At 45.4% G+C, this 15,036-nt stretch overlaps 1 protein-coding gene across 1 annotated transcript; it reads right to left on the bottom strand.

Annotated features, from left to right (window-relative positions):
* Positions 1-1,654: 1,654 nt before the first annotated feature.
* Positions 1,655-14,436, bottom strand: LOC127563384 (5-hydroxytryptamine receptor 3C-like). The gene is made up of 8 exons (XM_051999813.1): positions 14,381-14,436; positions 9,720-9,904; positions 8,314-8,423; positions 7,709-7,878; positions 6,872-7,032; positions 3,668-3,872; positions 3,298-3,513; positions 1,655-2,155 (listed from the first exon to the last, which is right to left on the bottom strand). The coding sequence occupies exons 1-8, from the start codon at positions 14,421-14,423 to the stop codon at positions 1,941-1,943; spliced, it is 1,305 nt and encodes a 434-aa protein (XP_051855773.1). The 5' UTR covers positions 14,424-14,436; the 3' UTR covers positions 1,655-1,940.
* Positions 14,437-15,036: the final 600 nt, after the last annotated feature.

Genomic DNA, 15,036 nt, shown 5'->3' with positions numbered 1-15,036 from the left:
TATGGATTTTATTCAAGGTTCTTTGCCATTCTGGTGGCTTACAGTGGATCCATGTCCTTCTTAAATGGTGGTGCCCATAATGGAACACAATTGGGTGGGGGATTGAACACAGCGGGCCCCTGCAAAGACACCCCCCACAGGGGAGGAGCGTAAGAACCCTGGAAGATGAGAGAACAACTTGTTTTTCTCTTGGGCTTTGGCCCGGCCCACACGTGTGGTCTACCTAGGTTACCTGGCTCTCTGCACATGGGAAGAGCGGGCTCTCACAAAGAATATGCAGACAGACAGAAGAAGCCCTCGTCAGAGACAATGTGTCCAGCAGAGATAACAGTCGGCAGAGCTTGATGATGTGGTCAGAGACCCCCAGGGATCCTGCACTTCCAAGATACGAGTGGCCCCAGCACTCAATGGCCCTGCCCACATGCATTCTTGGTCTTTTTCCTTTCTCCCATGTTTCCTGGGCCCCCATGTCCCCCAGTGGGTGCCCTCCATGCGGGTTCCCTGGCCAGTTGCTGCTCATGGTCACGTTTCCTAAATCAGGCGTGTCCTTCGCACACATTCCCCATCTCACTTGTGGTGTGGTAACCTGGGGAGCGTTCGCCTCGTGGGAAATGGGAGAAAGATCTTCACTTTATCCACTGTGCTACTTGATTTTTTAAAATTAAATTTAAGTACTGATGATTTATTTTTTTTAATTTTTAATAAAATTTATTTTATTAATAAATAAATAAATAAAAAATAATAAAAAATAAAAACTCATTATGGGATGAAGGGTATCAGAGGGGCAGGTGTGAGCTATGTTTGCATCTCCCCAGAGGGCCTGGAATGAGGAAGAGGAAGGTTCCTTTTCTGTAGAACCAACATAACAGATAAACACAATGGTCTATTATAAAAATCGACCCTTTGCCTGTTGACAAGTCTCTTTCCTATGAATTCATGTGGGAAATGTATCATCGTGGGGCAGCTAGATGGTACAGGGGATAGAACACTAGCCCTACAGGTCCTAAGTTCAAATTCAGTCTCAGACATTTAACACTTCCTTGCTATTGACCTTGAGAAAGTCACTTAACCCCCATTGCCTCACAAAAGAAAAAAAAAAAGATAAAAAGAAAAGAAAAAGAAAATAAATCCTCAGTAGAACTAGAGAGTGCGACAATGGGAAAACATAGGATTAGGAGTTAAAAGACCTGGATTCCAATTCTGATATTAGCTTGGGACCTTGAAGAAGTGATTTCCTCTCTCTCAATCTCAGTTTACTATTTTGTATAATGAAGATCTCTAAAGTCCCTTCAATAGCTGATATTCTATGATTATAGTTACAAAGCAGCCTAAAGTAATAGAGGAGAGAAGAAAAATAAATCTAAAAGGGTCAAATTTGAAATTTACCAAAAAAGTGTATATATGTACAAATACTCGATAAAGATTAGAACAAAATTAGAAAAATTAGAAAAAAAGAGTTGTTTTCCCAAGAAAAATCTAAGAAACAATCGGAGAAATGCGAAGGGGGAAAAAGGATTCTCATTAGCCTGGGACGGCAGCCCTTTTGCCAGAAGGGGGCAAGACTCTCATCCCAAGAGTCTCATCTCTTCACGATGCTCATCTCTAGCATTCTGCACACTTAAGAGAAAATACTCCAAGGACACAAGGCTGTCTGCAAAATGATTTATTAGGACAGCTCAGGGATTGGCTGGCTCCCATGGGCTAGATGCTCAAGGGATAAAAAAAGGGATAGAAGGGGCTGAGGAAGCTTTAGGAGGGTAGCAACAAGGATGTGGGCTTTAAGGGAATAAGGGAAGTGAGTTTTAAGCTGGTTGGGAGGACTCAGCTGGGGGTGAACTGAGGCATGGACGGGAGTGGTCATTGGGACAGGGGAATGGATGGCGGTTGATTGTTCACCAAAAGCCAGTATAAGCAGAAATTGGGGGGTGGTTGTTCTGCTTCTAGGAGTTCCAGAGAGCTATGATTGTGATGAGAGAGGAGCTCATGAACAGCAGGTAAAGCCAGAAGAGCAGAGAGTCCAGGATATGGCAGAATTTCCTCCACAGGTTAACTGTTGATGGTTCCAATGGTGGCCTTTTGGATCCTGGGTCTCCATTTAGGCTGGTCTCATTGGAGCCCGGTACCCATGCAGACATAACCACCGGCTCCATCAGCCCTATAGAGAGAATCATAGATTGTGTGTGTCTGTGTGTGTGTGTGTGTGTCTGTGTCTGTGTGTGTGTATGTAAATCTCAGAAACCACTTAGTCCAAACTCTATCCGAAGAGCATCCCCAAGTGGCAATCTATTTGCTGTTGGAAGACCTCAATGGATGGGAACTCATTACCACCTGGGAAAATCTACTATGATTTTGGATGGATCTATTGGTTGGGGAATTTTTTCTTCTATTAAGCTGAAATTTGCCGATTCCTATTATTCTACTTCTTCCTTCTAGGCCCAGTGGAACAATTCTGTTCCATCTTCTACATGACATCTTCTACAAGTCTTCAAAAGTTTGAGGCAGTTATCAGGTCCCCACTAAGTGAGAGATGGCATGTTGTAGAGGGATAGAGTGCTGGGCCCTTGGTTTGGATCCTGCCGCTGACACTTAATAATGTGTATGTGTGTGTATGTGTGTGTGCGGGGCGGGGAGAGAGAAAGAGACCATAATTAAGTCACTTAACCTCCCTGGGCTTTAGTTTCCTCATCTGTAAAATGAGGATATTACCCGTCGGGACAGCTTCCAAGGATTGTTTGTGAAGCTCAATATGTTTTGTGGTTAAGTATCTAGTCATGTTGATTAAATGATCCCCCAGATGCATGAATTGGGCCTCCTCACCATCCTGGTTACTTCTCCGAGCATTTTTGTGCTTATCAACTTATCAACATCCCCCTAAAGTGTTGGACCCAGAATGGACCAAAATAGCCCTGACATGGGCTAGATGTGGTCAGCTGGACGATCAGCTCCTTTTTGCTCGAACTAATGCTAAGTTTGCTTCTGCTTCCTGGGCTACCTTGTCAAAGCGCTGATTCATCTGGAATTTGTGCTCACCCAAGACCCCCAGATCTTTTTAAAGTGATTTATTATCTCGCTATGGCTCCACAATCCTGTACTTATCCAACTGATTTTTTGAACACAAGCCTAGGGCTTTACATTTGAGCCCCTTCTGTTTCACTTTATTGGAATCAGCCCATTGTTCTTAGCTTCCTGGCACCTGAGGACAGGGGGAAAGACGTCAGGAATAGGAACAAAGAAGTGGAGCTATATAGGACACTGGGGCAAAATAGGGCTAACAGCGTAGGTGTTTTGTGCAGTTACCAGGTAGGTGGACGAGATTGGGGCCAGAGCCCCTGGTTTCTTTCTGGGACCTCTTCTTGCAGCAGTCGGTTGCTCTGAGATAGCGCAGCAGCAGCGAATGGAGCCAGCGGGGCATGGGTGGGGGCTGGGTAGTGACCAGATTCAGAAGATAGGTGAGGAAGATGGATTCCAGCAGGCTGACCACCATCAGGGACAGGCACAGAGCAAAGTAGACACCTGAGGGTCATAGGAGGAGAGGGTCTCAGTGAGGAAGGGCAGCGCGGCCTCCAAACTCCCCCCATCCCAGCCCCGATCCTGTGATAAAGCTCTTTCCCAGGATCCCTTGTCCCCCAGACCCTCTCCTTCCTCCCCACAGTGGAGGGAGACGTACTGATGAGGGGGGTGCCACTGGGTGGCAATAAATCATTCATCATGAGCAGGAAGACAGTGTATCCCAGCAGCAGAGTCATCTTGAAAGGGGCCCGGTTGCCACCCTCAGCTGGCAGGAAGAAGCTCAGGGCATCGATCGCTATCAGAAAGCCACTGGGCAGCAGAAGATTTATGATGTAGAGTCTGGGTCGGCGCCGGATGGTCACCTGGAAAAGGAGAGGGGGAAGGAGGAGATGGGAAATGAAGGGCTTCTGAACCGGATGGGAGGAGCTCTTAGGGAGAGTCTTCATCAGAACTTCACAGTAAGGAGAGATTCCTTTCCTCTCTGACTAAGCCAGTCCCTCTCATCTCAGAGTCGCCACCAAAGTCTGCCTTGCTATGAATTGGCCCTTAGCATGGCTCCTGGCACACAGCAGGTGCTTAATAAATGTTTATGTAACACCAGTGACAACCTGTGGCCCAGACTGAACCATGTCCTGCTGGGTCAACCTCAGTGACTCCCTATTGCCTTCAGGCTAAAACACAACCACGTTTTGTGAAATTTAAGGTCCAGGTAAATTCTAGCCATGCTTATTAAATGATCCCCCATTAACTGGTTTCTTCACCATCCTACTTACATCTCTGAGCATTTTTGTGCTTATCAACATCCATCCTAAAGTGTTGGACCCAGAATGGACCAAAATAGCCCTGAGAGGGGCTAGATGTGGTCAGCTGGACAACTCTTTTTTCTCCCTCCAGTCCCTTCTCCAGTGACAACCCCGTGGCCCAGAGTGACCTGCTAGGTCAACCTCAATGACTCCCTATTGCCTTGAGACTAAACCACCACCACCCATCAAATCCAGAGAGCTGATGCAGCCTGGCTCTTTCTATTGGCTTATCGCCTATTGTTGCCCTTCCTCCTTCCCCTCTGTTGTATCCAGACTGGGCTATTTCCTGCTCCTTGGAGGTGCCATTCTGTCTCCAAGAAGAGCCACCGTTATAACTACCATTCTATGAGGGGCTTTTCTCTATGGGGTCAAGAAAAGCTTGTGTTTTAACTTTGATCTTTGAGGAGTTTGAAGGAAAGTCAGAGACAAGGAGATGAGGGGAAACTTCTTTCCTGTCAGAACTGTCTTAGCTCTTATTTTATAAAGAAACATTATAAAAAGAATTTTATGAAGAGAAAATATAGAGGGAGACTCTTTGAGTGAGGGCTTGGGAAAAGCTGAAGAGGTTGTTTTCCTGTCGTGGTAGGAGAAAAGCTGGAAGAAACACAGAGAGAACCGATGAATATGCTCTTGGGGGCATTTTAGCCTTTCTCTGGTGAAGAAAATGAGGAGGATTCTTGGAGAAACTTTGTTATCCTAAGTGGGCTAAATGGTGTGGGGCTACGTTCTCAGAAAAGAAGGGACGGTTTGAGATGACGCCACTTGTATGTTAACGTAATTTTTATAAACAATTATAAATGATCCCGTTATTATAAATAATCGTCTTTGTTTTCTAATTCATAACATTATGAACAGAGAGGGATGGAAGTTGAACCTCTGGTTTTATCAGCATAGAACACTCTGAGACGAAGAAGCTCCCTCTGACAATCAAAGCAGAATCATATCTTCCCTTCCACGTACAAGCTTCGAGATTTGCCTCGACAGAACACTGAGAAATCGTGTGGTTTGCCTGGGATCGCACAGTCCCTACATGTAGGAGGGAATACTTGAACTTGAGTCTTCCCAGCTCCAAGGCCAGCTCTCTCTCCATTGAAGGGCTGTGGTGACATTGAAGAGTTTGATATTTAGAGAGAGATGAAGAGTACTCTTAGGAAAGGTTTCTCCAGTTTATTTTATGAACTGGGGTAAAGATTCTAAATTCGTTTCCTTAAGAGACGTGTTGACATTTTATTAATGAGCCCCTGAATTGCTCTTCCCCTCAGGATTATAAAATTAAATAGGAGAATAAGTCCTTCAGGATTCCATTTGCCAACTTCCTAAACTGAACAGTCAATCCATAATTAATATTAATATTATATTAATTAGTTAATATTATGTATCAATTAATTAAAATTAAAATTATTTACATATAAATTAATTAAAATTAAATTATTAATATTATATAAATTATTTATATATAATTCTGCTTATATTAATAAGTAGAACTATAGATCTTTCTTAGCGAATGTACATTATTATTATTTTTTTTTGCTGAGGCAATTGGGGCTAAGTGACTTGCCCGGGATCACACAGTTAGGAAGTGTCTGAGGTCAGATTTGAACTGAGGTCCTCCTGACTTCAGGGCTGGTGCACTCTCCATTGCCCCACCTAGCAGCCCCAGCCAATGTTTATTTTCAGTGTGCTTTTCGGTTATTTAATCCAAGGCTTCTTAAACTTTTTCCACTTGCAAGTCCTTTTTGCCAGAGAAATTTTATGTTTCCTAGGGGAACAGTTATGTATAAAATAGATAAAATATAGATATAAAATATATATAAAAATATAAAATTGACATGCAAAGCAAGCATTTGCTGATAACAAATCATAATTTCATGTCCTCCATGTTCAGTCACATGATTCCACATGGGGTCATGACCCATAGTTTAAGAAGCTTTGATCCAACCCCATCCTCATCCTGTTCTTTACTAGTAAGGGAGGGAGGGAGGGAGGAAGACTGTGCTTCGTTTCACACCATTTAGCACACGAGGGGGAACAAAGTCTCTTTGCAATAATACTCCTCATTTTTTTCATAAGAGCCACCATACTTTCCGAGACAAAGGATCTTTTCACCTTCTTTCTTTGTGTCTTCTTCAGCTTTTCTCTTGCCAGAAAACCAGGTCCTTGGATATTTGGGGACAAACAGGACCTCTTCTTGATCACATGATATGGCAATACTTTTTTTTTAGTTTTATAGGTTTAGAAAAGACTTCAGAAGTCCGCTAGCCATTTTGCAGATGAAGAAACAGACCCCAGAGCTTAAGTGATTCCCTTCAGATTATATGGAAGAAAGTCTGGTCTGGAACCAGGACCTCTGACTTCAGGCAGCTCCCTGGCCAGCTCCATTGCTGACATCGGTGCGGTTTCTGCCCATGTGACTGTTATCCCCCGGACAGCTGGGAGGGAGACACGCTTAACTCATGGGACCTGCCAAGGCGGACTCGCCTTCCCTCGGTGCCTCAGAAGCAAGTCCCGGTGACATTGCCGGGGGAGAAGGGGTGAAAATCGGGGCTGTCTGGACTCACATAGAACATGATCTGGTCATAAAGACTGGAGCCCACTATCAGCTTCGGGGTGGCTTTATTGATGCCCAGGAGCTCCCACTCCCCTTGAGTGCGAATGACGGAGCGTGAGTTGTCCGTGATCTCCCACACTTCCTTTTCCATGCCCAGCAGCAGGCTGTCCACTGCAAAGGAGACCAGATGCAATTAGCAGAGCTGGGCCTAAGGTCGGCGAGGTCGAGCTGGGACTTGGGGTCTCAGGAAGACCACGAGGGGTGCTTTCAAACGCCATTTTCTACCCACTCTTCTCGCCCGAAAGGGAGACCCTCCATGGCAGATTGCTATTTACTCTGAGGTCAGCAGAGTCCCCTCTGCCTCAAGGAAGCCTCCAGCAGCCAGAGACCACGAGGGGGTACAGTTCTCACCCTCGTGTTAGTGCACACAGATGCCCAGTTTTTTAACCTACAAATCTCTTTCCAAAATTGCTTCTGGCTCACCCCCCGACCATCTATTTGGGTCTCTCCCTTCTCTTCTAATTTTCACAACTGCCCTTCAACTCATTTTCTTTTTCTTTCTTTTTTTTTTTGATTAAAACAAATTTTTTTTTAAATTTTTAATCCTTCAGCTCATTTTCAACATCATCTTACAAGAACCTTTTCTGGGTCTTTACTATCCCTTGTGATTTGGAGAGTGTCAACCCAAAGTAATAATAACAATAATAAATAATAGTAACTAACATTTATAGTGCTTTAAGGTTTGCAATTGTTGCATGCACACACATGATCTCAGCCGATCGACATTTATTAAACACCTACTATATACCGAACCCTGGGGTGCCTGCAGAAACCCCACCACCCTCACCTGTGTACAGGAATGAGCTGAAGGTGAGGGTGCAGTTCTGTTGGTCGAAGGGGAAGTAGAAGATGTCCAGGTTGCAGATGCTGGTCACCTTCATGGGCTTGTCGTACTTGATCCGGCCACTGCTGTACACGTATGCGGAGAGGCTGGGCGGGGTCTGGTCCATATCCATGCTGCACGTGGGGGTGTGGAAGTCGGGGTCACAGATCCCAGAATTGGGGCTGGCTGCGGCTCAGAGGCCATCTAGCCCAACCCCCTCCGTTTTACAGATGAGGACACGGGGACTCAGGCAGAGTAAGGGACCTGTCCCACATATGGGAGGTGAGATTTGAGCCCAGGCTCTCTGACTCCAAAGCCGTTGTTCGTTCTATTACTCTACATACTGACCTTCTCGTTACTTCCCTCCTTCTATTTTTGCCAAGATACCATCTTCTGCTCATACCGTGCTCCCCGATCCTCCCCCATCCTCCCAGGGAGCCCACTCCCTTCCATCTCGCTCTTCTAGCCCCTGGAAGGTCTCCCCCTTTGGGTGTGTTCTCTTTGGGACTCTATCCTTCCCTGGGGGGTGGGAGAGGGGCCCCTCCGCCTCTTTTTGGTCTGATACCCACAATTCTATGATGAAGATGTCTGGGAGCCAGAGGTTCTTTGCTGCCACGCTGATCTTTTTTAAGCCTCCACACTCCTCTGGATTCCAGCTGATGAAGGGATTGTCCCAAACCTAAAGTCCAGAGCAGGGGAAGCTGGGTAAGGGTGTCCATCTCTTTCCCTCCTCGTGGCCTCTTAAACCCTGATCTCTCTGGACCCACAGCAATCTCCCCACTATTATGAGAGGTCCCACCTGGCTTCCCAGTGGCTCCAATTCCAGGAGGATCCTCAGGCTGGTTTCCAGGGCCCTTGAATTAAGAGCCTGCACTCCCCTCCTGCCTTCCGGCCCTCTCTGCCCACCCTCTCTGAGTCTTTCTTTGGTCTCGGCCTTCAGGGCTTGGCTGCCCCCGAAGCTTTGCCCAATCAACAAACATTGACCAAGCGCAGACTTGGTACCAGGCCTCCCGCTAAGCACTTAGAGATCCAAAGAAAATACAGCCATCATCCCTGCCCCCAAGGCGTCCTAATGGGGGAGACAACCCATACAGAAAGAGGTCTGGACAAGTACAGACAAGTGACTCAAAATGCGGCGTCCTGTCCAATTCCCAGGCCCCGCAGCTAGGGGAAATGTGACCTGAGGAGCAGAAGAGGCGGAACTCAGCAGGGGAGTGGGTCTTACCATGTTCACCCAGAGAAAGGACGTCAGGAGCTGAATCTGGGCATCCTAAGGAAAGAGGTTCCCATCAGGCTCTGGGAGCCCAGGAAGAGCAGCTCCACAACAGCCTCTTTCCTGCTCTTAGGTTCCCAGGTTATCTATCCCATGGGACACATAGAAGTCAGGGAACCAAGATGAGTCGGAGCAGGTAAGTAAACCAAAGAGATGAGGGGAGGGTTTGGGGCAAGGATAACAATAATAAGGGTTTGAAAAGTACTTAATGCTTTAGAAAGGGTTTTATACTTTCTATAAATGGGGGAAACTGAGGCCAGAGAGGACCCTTTATAAAGTGCTCCACTTTTGTAGATATCCTTACAACATTCCCTGTGAGGGAAGTACTTTAGTTATCACAGTTCCCATTTTTCATATGAGGAAACTGAGTCTCAGAGATTTCAGATTGTCACAGAGCTCGTAAGGGTCAGAGGCAGAATTCGAATCCAGTTGTCTGCCCATTACAAGCCCGGTGTTTTATCCATTGCCCCAAGGAGACTGTTGTGTCTGGGCGGCTTGTGGAAAATTCCTGCTAGAATCCAACTTGGGAGAAACTGAATTCACTAAATCGGAAAAATCATATGGGCAACTGACCTGTCTCCCGCCATACAGATAAGAGGAGGACCGGGAGTTGGAACTGGTCATTTGACATCAAAGTCAACCCTATTCTTTATCCCTCCTCCATATTTGGGGCCCAGGGAAACATGGCGGGTCAGGACTCACCACATCCAAAATGGCGGAGAGGGTAAAGGAGATGTTGACCAGGGTGGGAATGCTGCTGTTGATGACTGGACGGAAGGCCTTTCTGTCAAACACTGGCTGGAAGGCGGCGGGGTCCACCCCATTCAGGTGGAACCCCGAACAGTTGATGGTGTAAGCATCGCTGCTCCCAGCGTGGGGCGGGGAACCTGGGGACAGAGATACCACTCCTGTGGTTTCCTCCACGAGACGGATGCAGGCTCTGAGTCACCGAGAGGACGTATCGGGGGGCCCTGCAAACCCTCCCCAATCTCCAAGTGACCCCTGATTCACCATGAGTAGCTTCTCCATGACCTTAGACCAGGACGTATGAGATTGTCTAGTAGGCAAATGGTGGAAGCTGATGTGGTCAGTTCTCAGACCTCACTTCCTCTAGCTTCCTGCCGCGATGCAAAACCTACCTGGAAAGTCAACCCTGGGCCAATGACGGTCCCTCAACTTCCCACCCCAAGCCTCCTGGGCCATCTCGGGGATGCTCTGTCTCATAGGCCTCCCATCCAAGTCCAAAAAGGAATCGGCCTTCGTTTCCCTTCACCACACAGAGACTCTCTGTAAGAGACCCAGGGCCCTCACCCTGTGACGGGATAAACAAGGCTCTCAAGGTGTGAAGGCCCTCGATATTGTTATTATTGTTGTTGTTGCTACAGTTCCGTTGCTCAGGATGTTATCTGTTCCAGGTACTTAGAGAATCCCATTTCAGAGCAAGAAGGGGGCTCAAAGGTCACCCCGTAGGACCTAGCGGAAGCAGAAACTTCTCTACAGTTTTTTAGATCGGGCTTGTGTCTTCGCAATTTTTCTACTAATATTGTTCGGTTGCTTGAAGAGCAGAAAGCTTCAATGATTTCCCCATCGTTACACAACTAGAAAATGTAGGAAGTGACGTTTGACCTTGTGTCTCCCTCATTCCAAGTCTAGCGCCCTATCTCCCGTTCTATGTGTTGAAAGCAATGGGGAGCCAGCCTCGGAATCATGGAGACCTGAGTTCTAGTCCTATCTCTAACACATCCGGCCAGTCTCTTTGCCTCTAAATGCCTTCATTTTGTCCTCTGTTGAAGGAGAGAATTTGACTTAAGGTTTCTAAGGTCCCTTCCAGGCCTAGATCTAAAATGAAGAGGAGGAGGAGGAGGATAGTTAGCATTTTTGTAGCACATAAAGGTTTGCAAAGTGTTTTACAAATATTATCCTCACAACAACCCTGGGAGGAGGATGTTGTTATTATGCCCATTTCACAGATGGTAGAACTGAGGCAGAGGTTATGTGACTTGCCCAGGATGACACGATAAGTGTCGGAGGCTGGCTTTGAATTCAGGTCCAGCACTCTAGGTACTGTGCTGCTTCATCTCTTTTAGCAGATGTTTATCTAGCTTGGAGCCAGATAGCGGCGCTCCCTCTTTCTTGGGAGGGACCCACTTCTCTTAAAGCTGTCCGTTCCACTTCAGATTTTTGTTGGGAATTTTTTTTCCCTCTGCTAAATCTTAATCTTCTCTCTGCCTTCTCAAGTCACTTCCTTCAACTTCTGCTCCCTGGGAGCAGAAAACACAAATCTAATCCCTCTTCCACCTGACAACCTTTCCAATACTTGAACCTAGGCAGAAAGTTCCTCCCTTAGTCTTCATAGAATTGTAGGATATGTCTTGGAAAGGTGGTCAAATAGTCCAACCCCCTCATTTTACAGATGAAGAAACTGAGTCTCAGAGAAGAGGTGAAGTAATTTGCTCAAGGGGCAGCTAGGTGACACAGTGAGTGGGGGGCAGGGCCTGGAGTCAAGAAGACTTGAAATCAAACCCAATCTCAAACACTTACTAGCAGTACAACTCTAGGCAAGTCATTTTACCCTATTTTCATGTTTTCTCCTTCTGTGAAATGAACTGGGGAAGGAAATGACAATCCACTCCATTATCCTGCCAAGGAACCCAAGAAAATGGACATGACTCAAAAAAAAAAAAATTGTTCAAAATGGCGGCACAGTTGGGATTGGAAGCCAGTTCCTCTAATTCCAGACCCTCCATTTCCTTAAACTGCTCCTTGAACGGTTTGGTCTCCAGGCCCTTGCTCTATTCTGGTTGCCCTCGTCATTCACATTCCATGAAAGCTCTGCATTTTCTAAAACGAGGCAGCTAAAACTGAACACAACACTCGTGAAGGAGAACTGACCGGGGCGATTATAGCAGGGCTCACATCCCGTGAGCTTCTCTTCACAGAGCCTCCACTTGCATTAGCTTTTCTGACATTCATCACTTGCTATCGATTCACGTTGCTCCTGCATCTCACTAGACCCCCAGCTCTTCTTCACGTGAATTGTTTTCTTGTCACAACTTCTTAGTTCTAAACTGTGACATTGATATTTGTATCCAAGAATGTTTCATATTTATCCCAATTAATTTTTTTTCTTATTAAACTTTCCTCATCCTTTTAATCCATCATGATTTGGGGGAGCCAGTTGTATCATCTAACATGATTGCCCCTCCCCCTTCAATCTACATATTTAATGAGTTATGTTATCTATTCCTTGATACGGTCATCTGTAAAGATGGTAAAGCGAGCACCAAAGGGAGAGCCTTGGGTCACCCCTTTAGAGACTTCACTCCACAGGGTTCCTCAGTCATCTCCCCAAGGATCCTTGGAAGTCACCATCACCTATCTCAGTGGCCCTCAAGCCAACATCCCCAACATCTGGGGTTCTCACTGACTAGTTACTCTGCATCCGAATCAGCGAAACTCACTAAACACCTCCTCCGTGCCAGGTACCGTGTTGGATGCTGGGCTTAAGGAGACGAAAACGAAACAATCCTTCCCTCTGAGGACTTCACCTTGTAGGTGATGTTGGTGCATCCCATCAGATGAGCTACAGATCTGCCCTCTCCTTGGGTTTAATGGTGTCTGGTACCATTTCCCATTTAATATTGTCTTTGACCCACTTCCTGTCGTATCTCCCTACCCCCTCCTAATATGAATGGCAAAAAAAAAAGAAAAAAAAATCCCACTGAGTACAATGAAATTCTAGTCCATTCTGAAAAAGTAGGAAAACCAGGTTTGGGGACTCAGTTTCTCCACTTATTAGCTGTATGACCTTGGTCATCATTTGCTTTAACCCTATATTTCAGATTTCTGTATTGAATTGTAAAATTGTATTTGTAAAATAAGGATACTGAGGCTGGCAATAAATCACATTGGTCATTGCAAGCAATACACAAAATGTTTGGGACGGAGATAGGACTGAACTTGTAATTTTTCTCAATAAAGGGAACTTCCAGGTGAGGAAACTCCCTCCACCCATGCAGATCCCCACTTGCTCCGCGACTTATACTCTATGAAAGTTGCCAAGGATGTTGAGAGATTGTGACTTGCCTAGGGTCACATGGTCAATATATATCGGAAGCTAAAGTGGATCCCAGATTCCAAAGTCTTAGGCTGGTTCTGTGTCCTTTATTCCATGTCACTTTTCACAAAATGTATAGTAAATATGATAAATAAATTTGCCAATAGGAATAATACATTTGTAAACCAACGTATTTGTAGCATCCCTCTTTCAAGGAACAAAGAACTAGAAACAAAGTAGATATCCCTCGATCGGGGAAATGGTTAAACACAGCACCTGAATGTGAAGAGATGTTCTTGTATCGTAGCAGATTATGAATATGATGAATACAAAGAAGTATGGAAAGAGCTGTATGAACTGTACAAAGTAAAATATACTGAACCAAGAAAAACAATCTACCCAACGACTATAATGTAAATAAAAAGAATAATCAATACATTGAACTAATGCTTCATGATTATTATGACCAACCTTGGTCCCAAAGACGAGAAATGAGAAGGCCCCTCTTTCCCCCATCCACTTCTTTGCAAAGGAGTTATAGGTATGGAGCACTGCATATATTACCATACTTTGGGGGGTATGTTGGCTAATATGGCTGATTTTCTCCTCTGTTTCATTCTTTGTTCTAAAGGATTGCTCTCCAGGAGAGCCAAGAGAGGGATGGGTTGTTGTGACTTTGTGGCTTTGTGACCCCATTTGGGGTTTTCTTGGCAAAGATACCGGTATGGTTTGCCATTTCCTTCTCCAGCTTTTTTTTTTTTTTTAACAGATGAGGAAAACCGGCAAACAGGGTAAAGATACTTGTCCAGGGTCACCCAGCTAGTGTATTCAGATATGAAATCAGGAAGGTGAATCTTCCTAACTCTAGGCCTGGCATTCTAGCCATTGTACCATCTCACTACCCCCACACATGGAAATATAGGTGATCTAAAAACAAAATATATCAATAAAAATGTTTAAAAATATGTTTCCATAGCACTTAAACCCACACCTCTTGGCTTCAGAGGTTGGGAAACAGCATAATGCAGGTGCATTAGTTTTAATGCAAGGGGCACCTGGATACTGTGGGTATAGGTGCTTTAGCTTGAATGAAAGAGAATTAGAAAGGTGGGCAGCAGAGAGAAAGTGACTAAATGGAAGCAGAGAAAGGCAGTCAGGAAGGTTCAAGACCCAGCATAATTAAGTTTCTGTCTAAGACAGAAGAAAAGGCAAGAGAAAGGTATGATGGGAAAAAATAAAACGAAGGGGTTAGGGAACTTCTAGGAAGCCAGCTTTGCTCCATCCCCTCCTCCTATCCCTGGCTTACCTTGAAGCAGAAAGAGAATCAGGCAGAGGAGAAATCCCTGCATGCAAGGCTGCCTCTTTTCCATCCTTCTCTTCTCAGAACCTTCTGGGGACTTGCCAGGGGGCAGGGGCACAGCAGAAATAATAGACTAAAAGCCACACCTCAGGTCCCGATTTTGAATACTATTGGTGTCAGGTCACACTTGCCTCCTCATTGGCAAGTAAACTTGGTGGCTTGAGAGTGTCAACAGAAGAATACCTCACTCTGTTCTGCGACTCAGAGGCCAATAGGAAGCTGGGAATTCAGGGCAGAAAGCAGCTTGGCTGAGAGTCATACGGGTATTGGGTCATATCCAACTAGTGGCACAGAGAACAGAACACTGAGCCTGGAGCCAGGAAGATCTGAGTTCAAATCTATCCTCATTTCTATCTGCCTCAGTTTTCTCAATTGTAAAATGGGGGCAATAATAGCACTTACCCTGAAAGGCTGCTGTGAGGCTCCAAAGAGATTTGTAAAAAGTTCTTAGCACAATACCCAGAATATAGGTGGGCTTCTATAAATGCTTATTCATTTCCCCTTCTTCCAAATAATTGTCTTTATATACTTGATAATCACATATAAAGTGTGGCTATAAAGTCAAGGAAGGATTGAATTTCTGGGCGGGATTTGAGTTTAGA

The sequence above is a fragment of the Antechinus flavipes genome, chromosome 4 (genome assembly GCF_016432865.1).
Source record: "Antechinus flavipes isolate AdamAnt ecotype Samford, QLD, Australia chromosome 4, AdamAnt_v2, whole genome shotgun sequence".
Lineage (NCBI taxonomy): Eukaryota > Metazoa > Chordata > Mammalia > Dasyuromorphia > Dasyuridae > Antechinus > Antechinus flavipes.
Note: the sequence above shows the minus strand (reverse complement) of the source record. Positions and strands in the feature narration are given on the sequence as shown.

Coding starts and splice junctions, on each gene's coding strand:
- LOC127563384 (XM_051999813.1), bottom strand. CDS start 14,423: ATGCAGGGATTTCTCCTCTGCCTGATTCTCTTTCTGCTTCAAG. Junction 7,879..8,313: donor GACATCTTCATCATAGAATT/GTGGGTATCAGA, acceptor CCCCACGTGCAG/CATGGATATGGACCAGACCC. Junction 2,156..3,297: donor CAATCTCGTCCACCTACCTG/GTAACTGCACAA, acceptor TTCTCTCTATAG/GGCTGATGGAGCCGGTGGTT.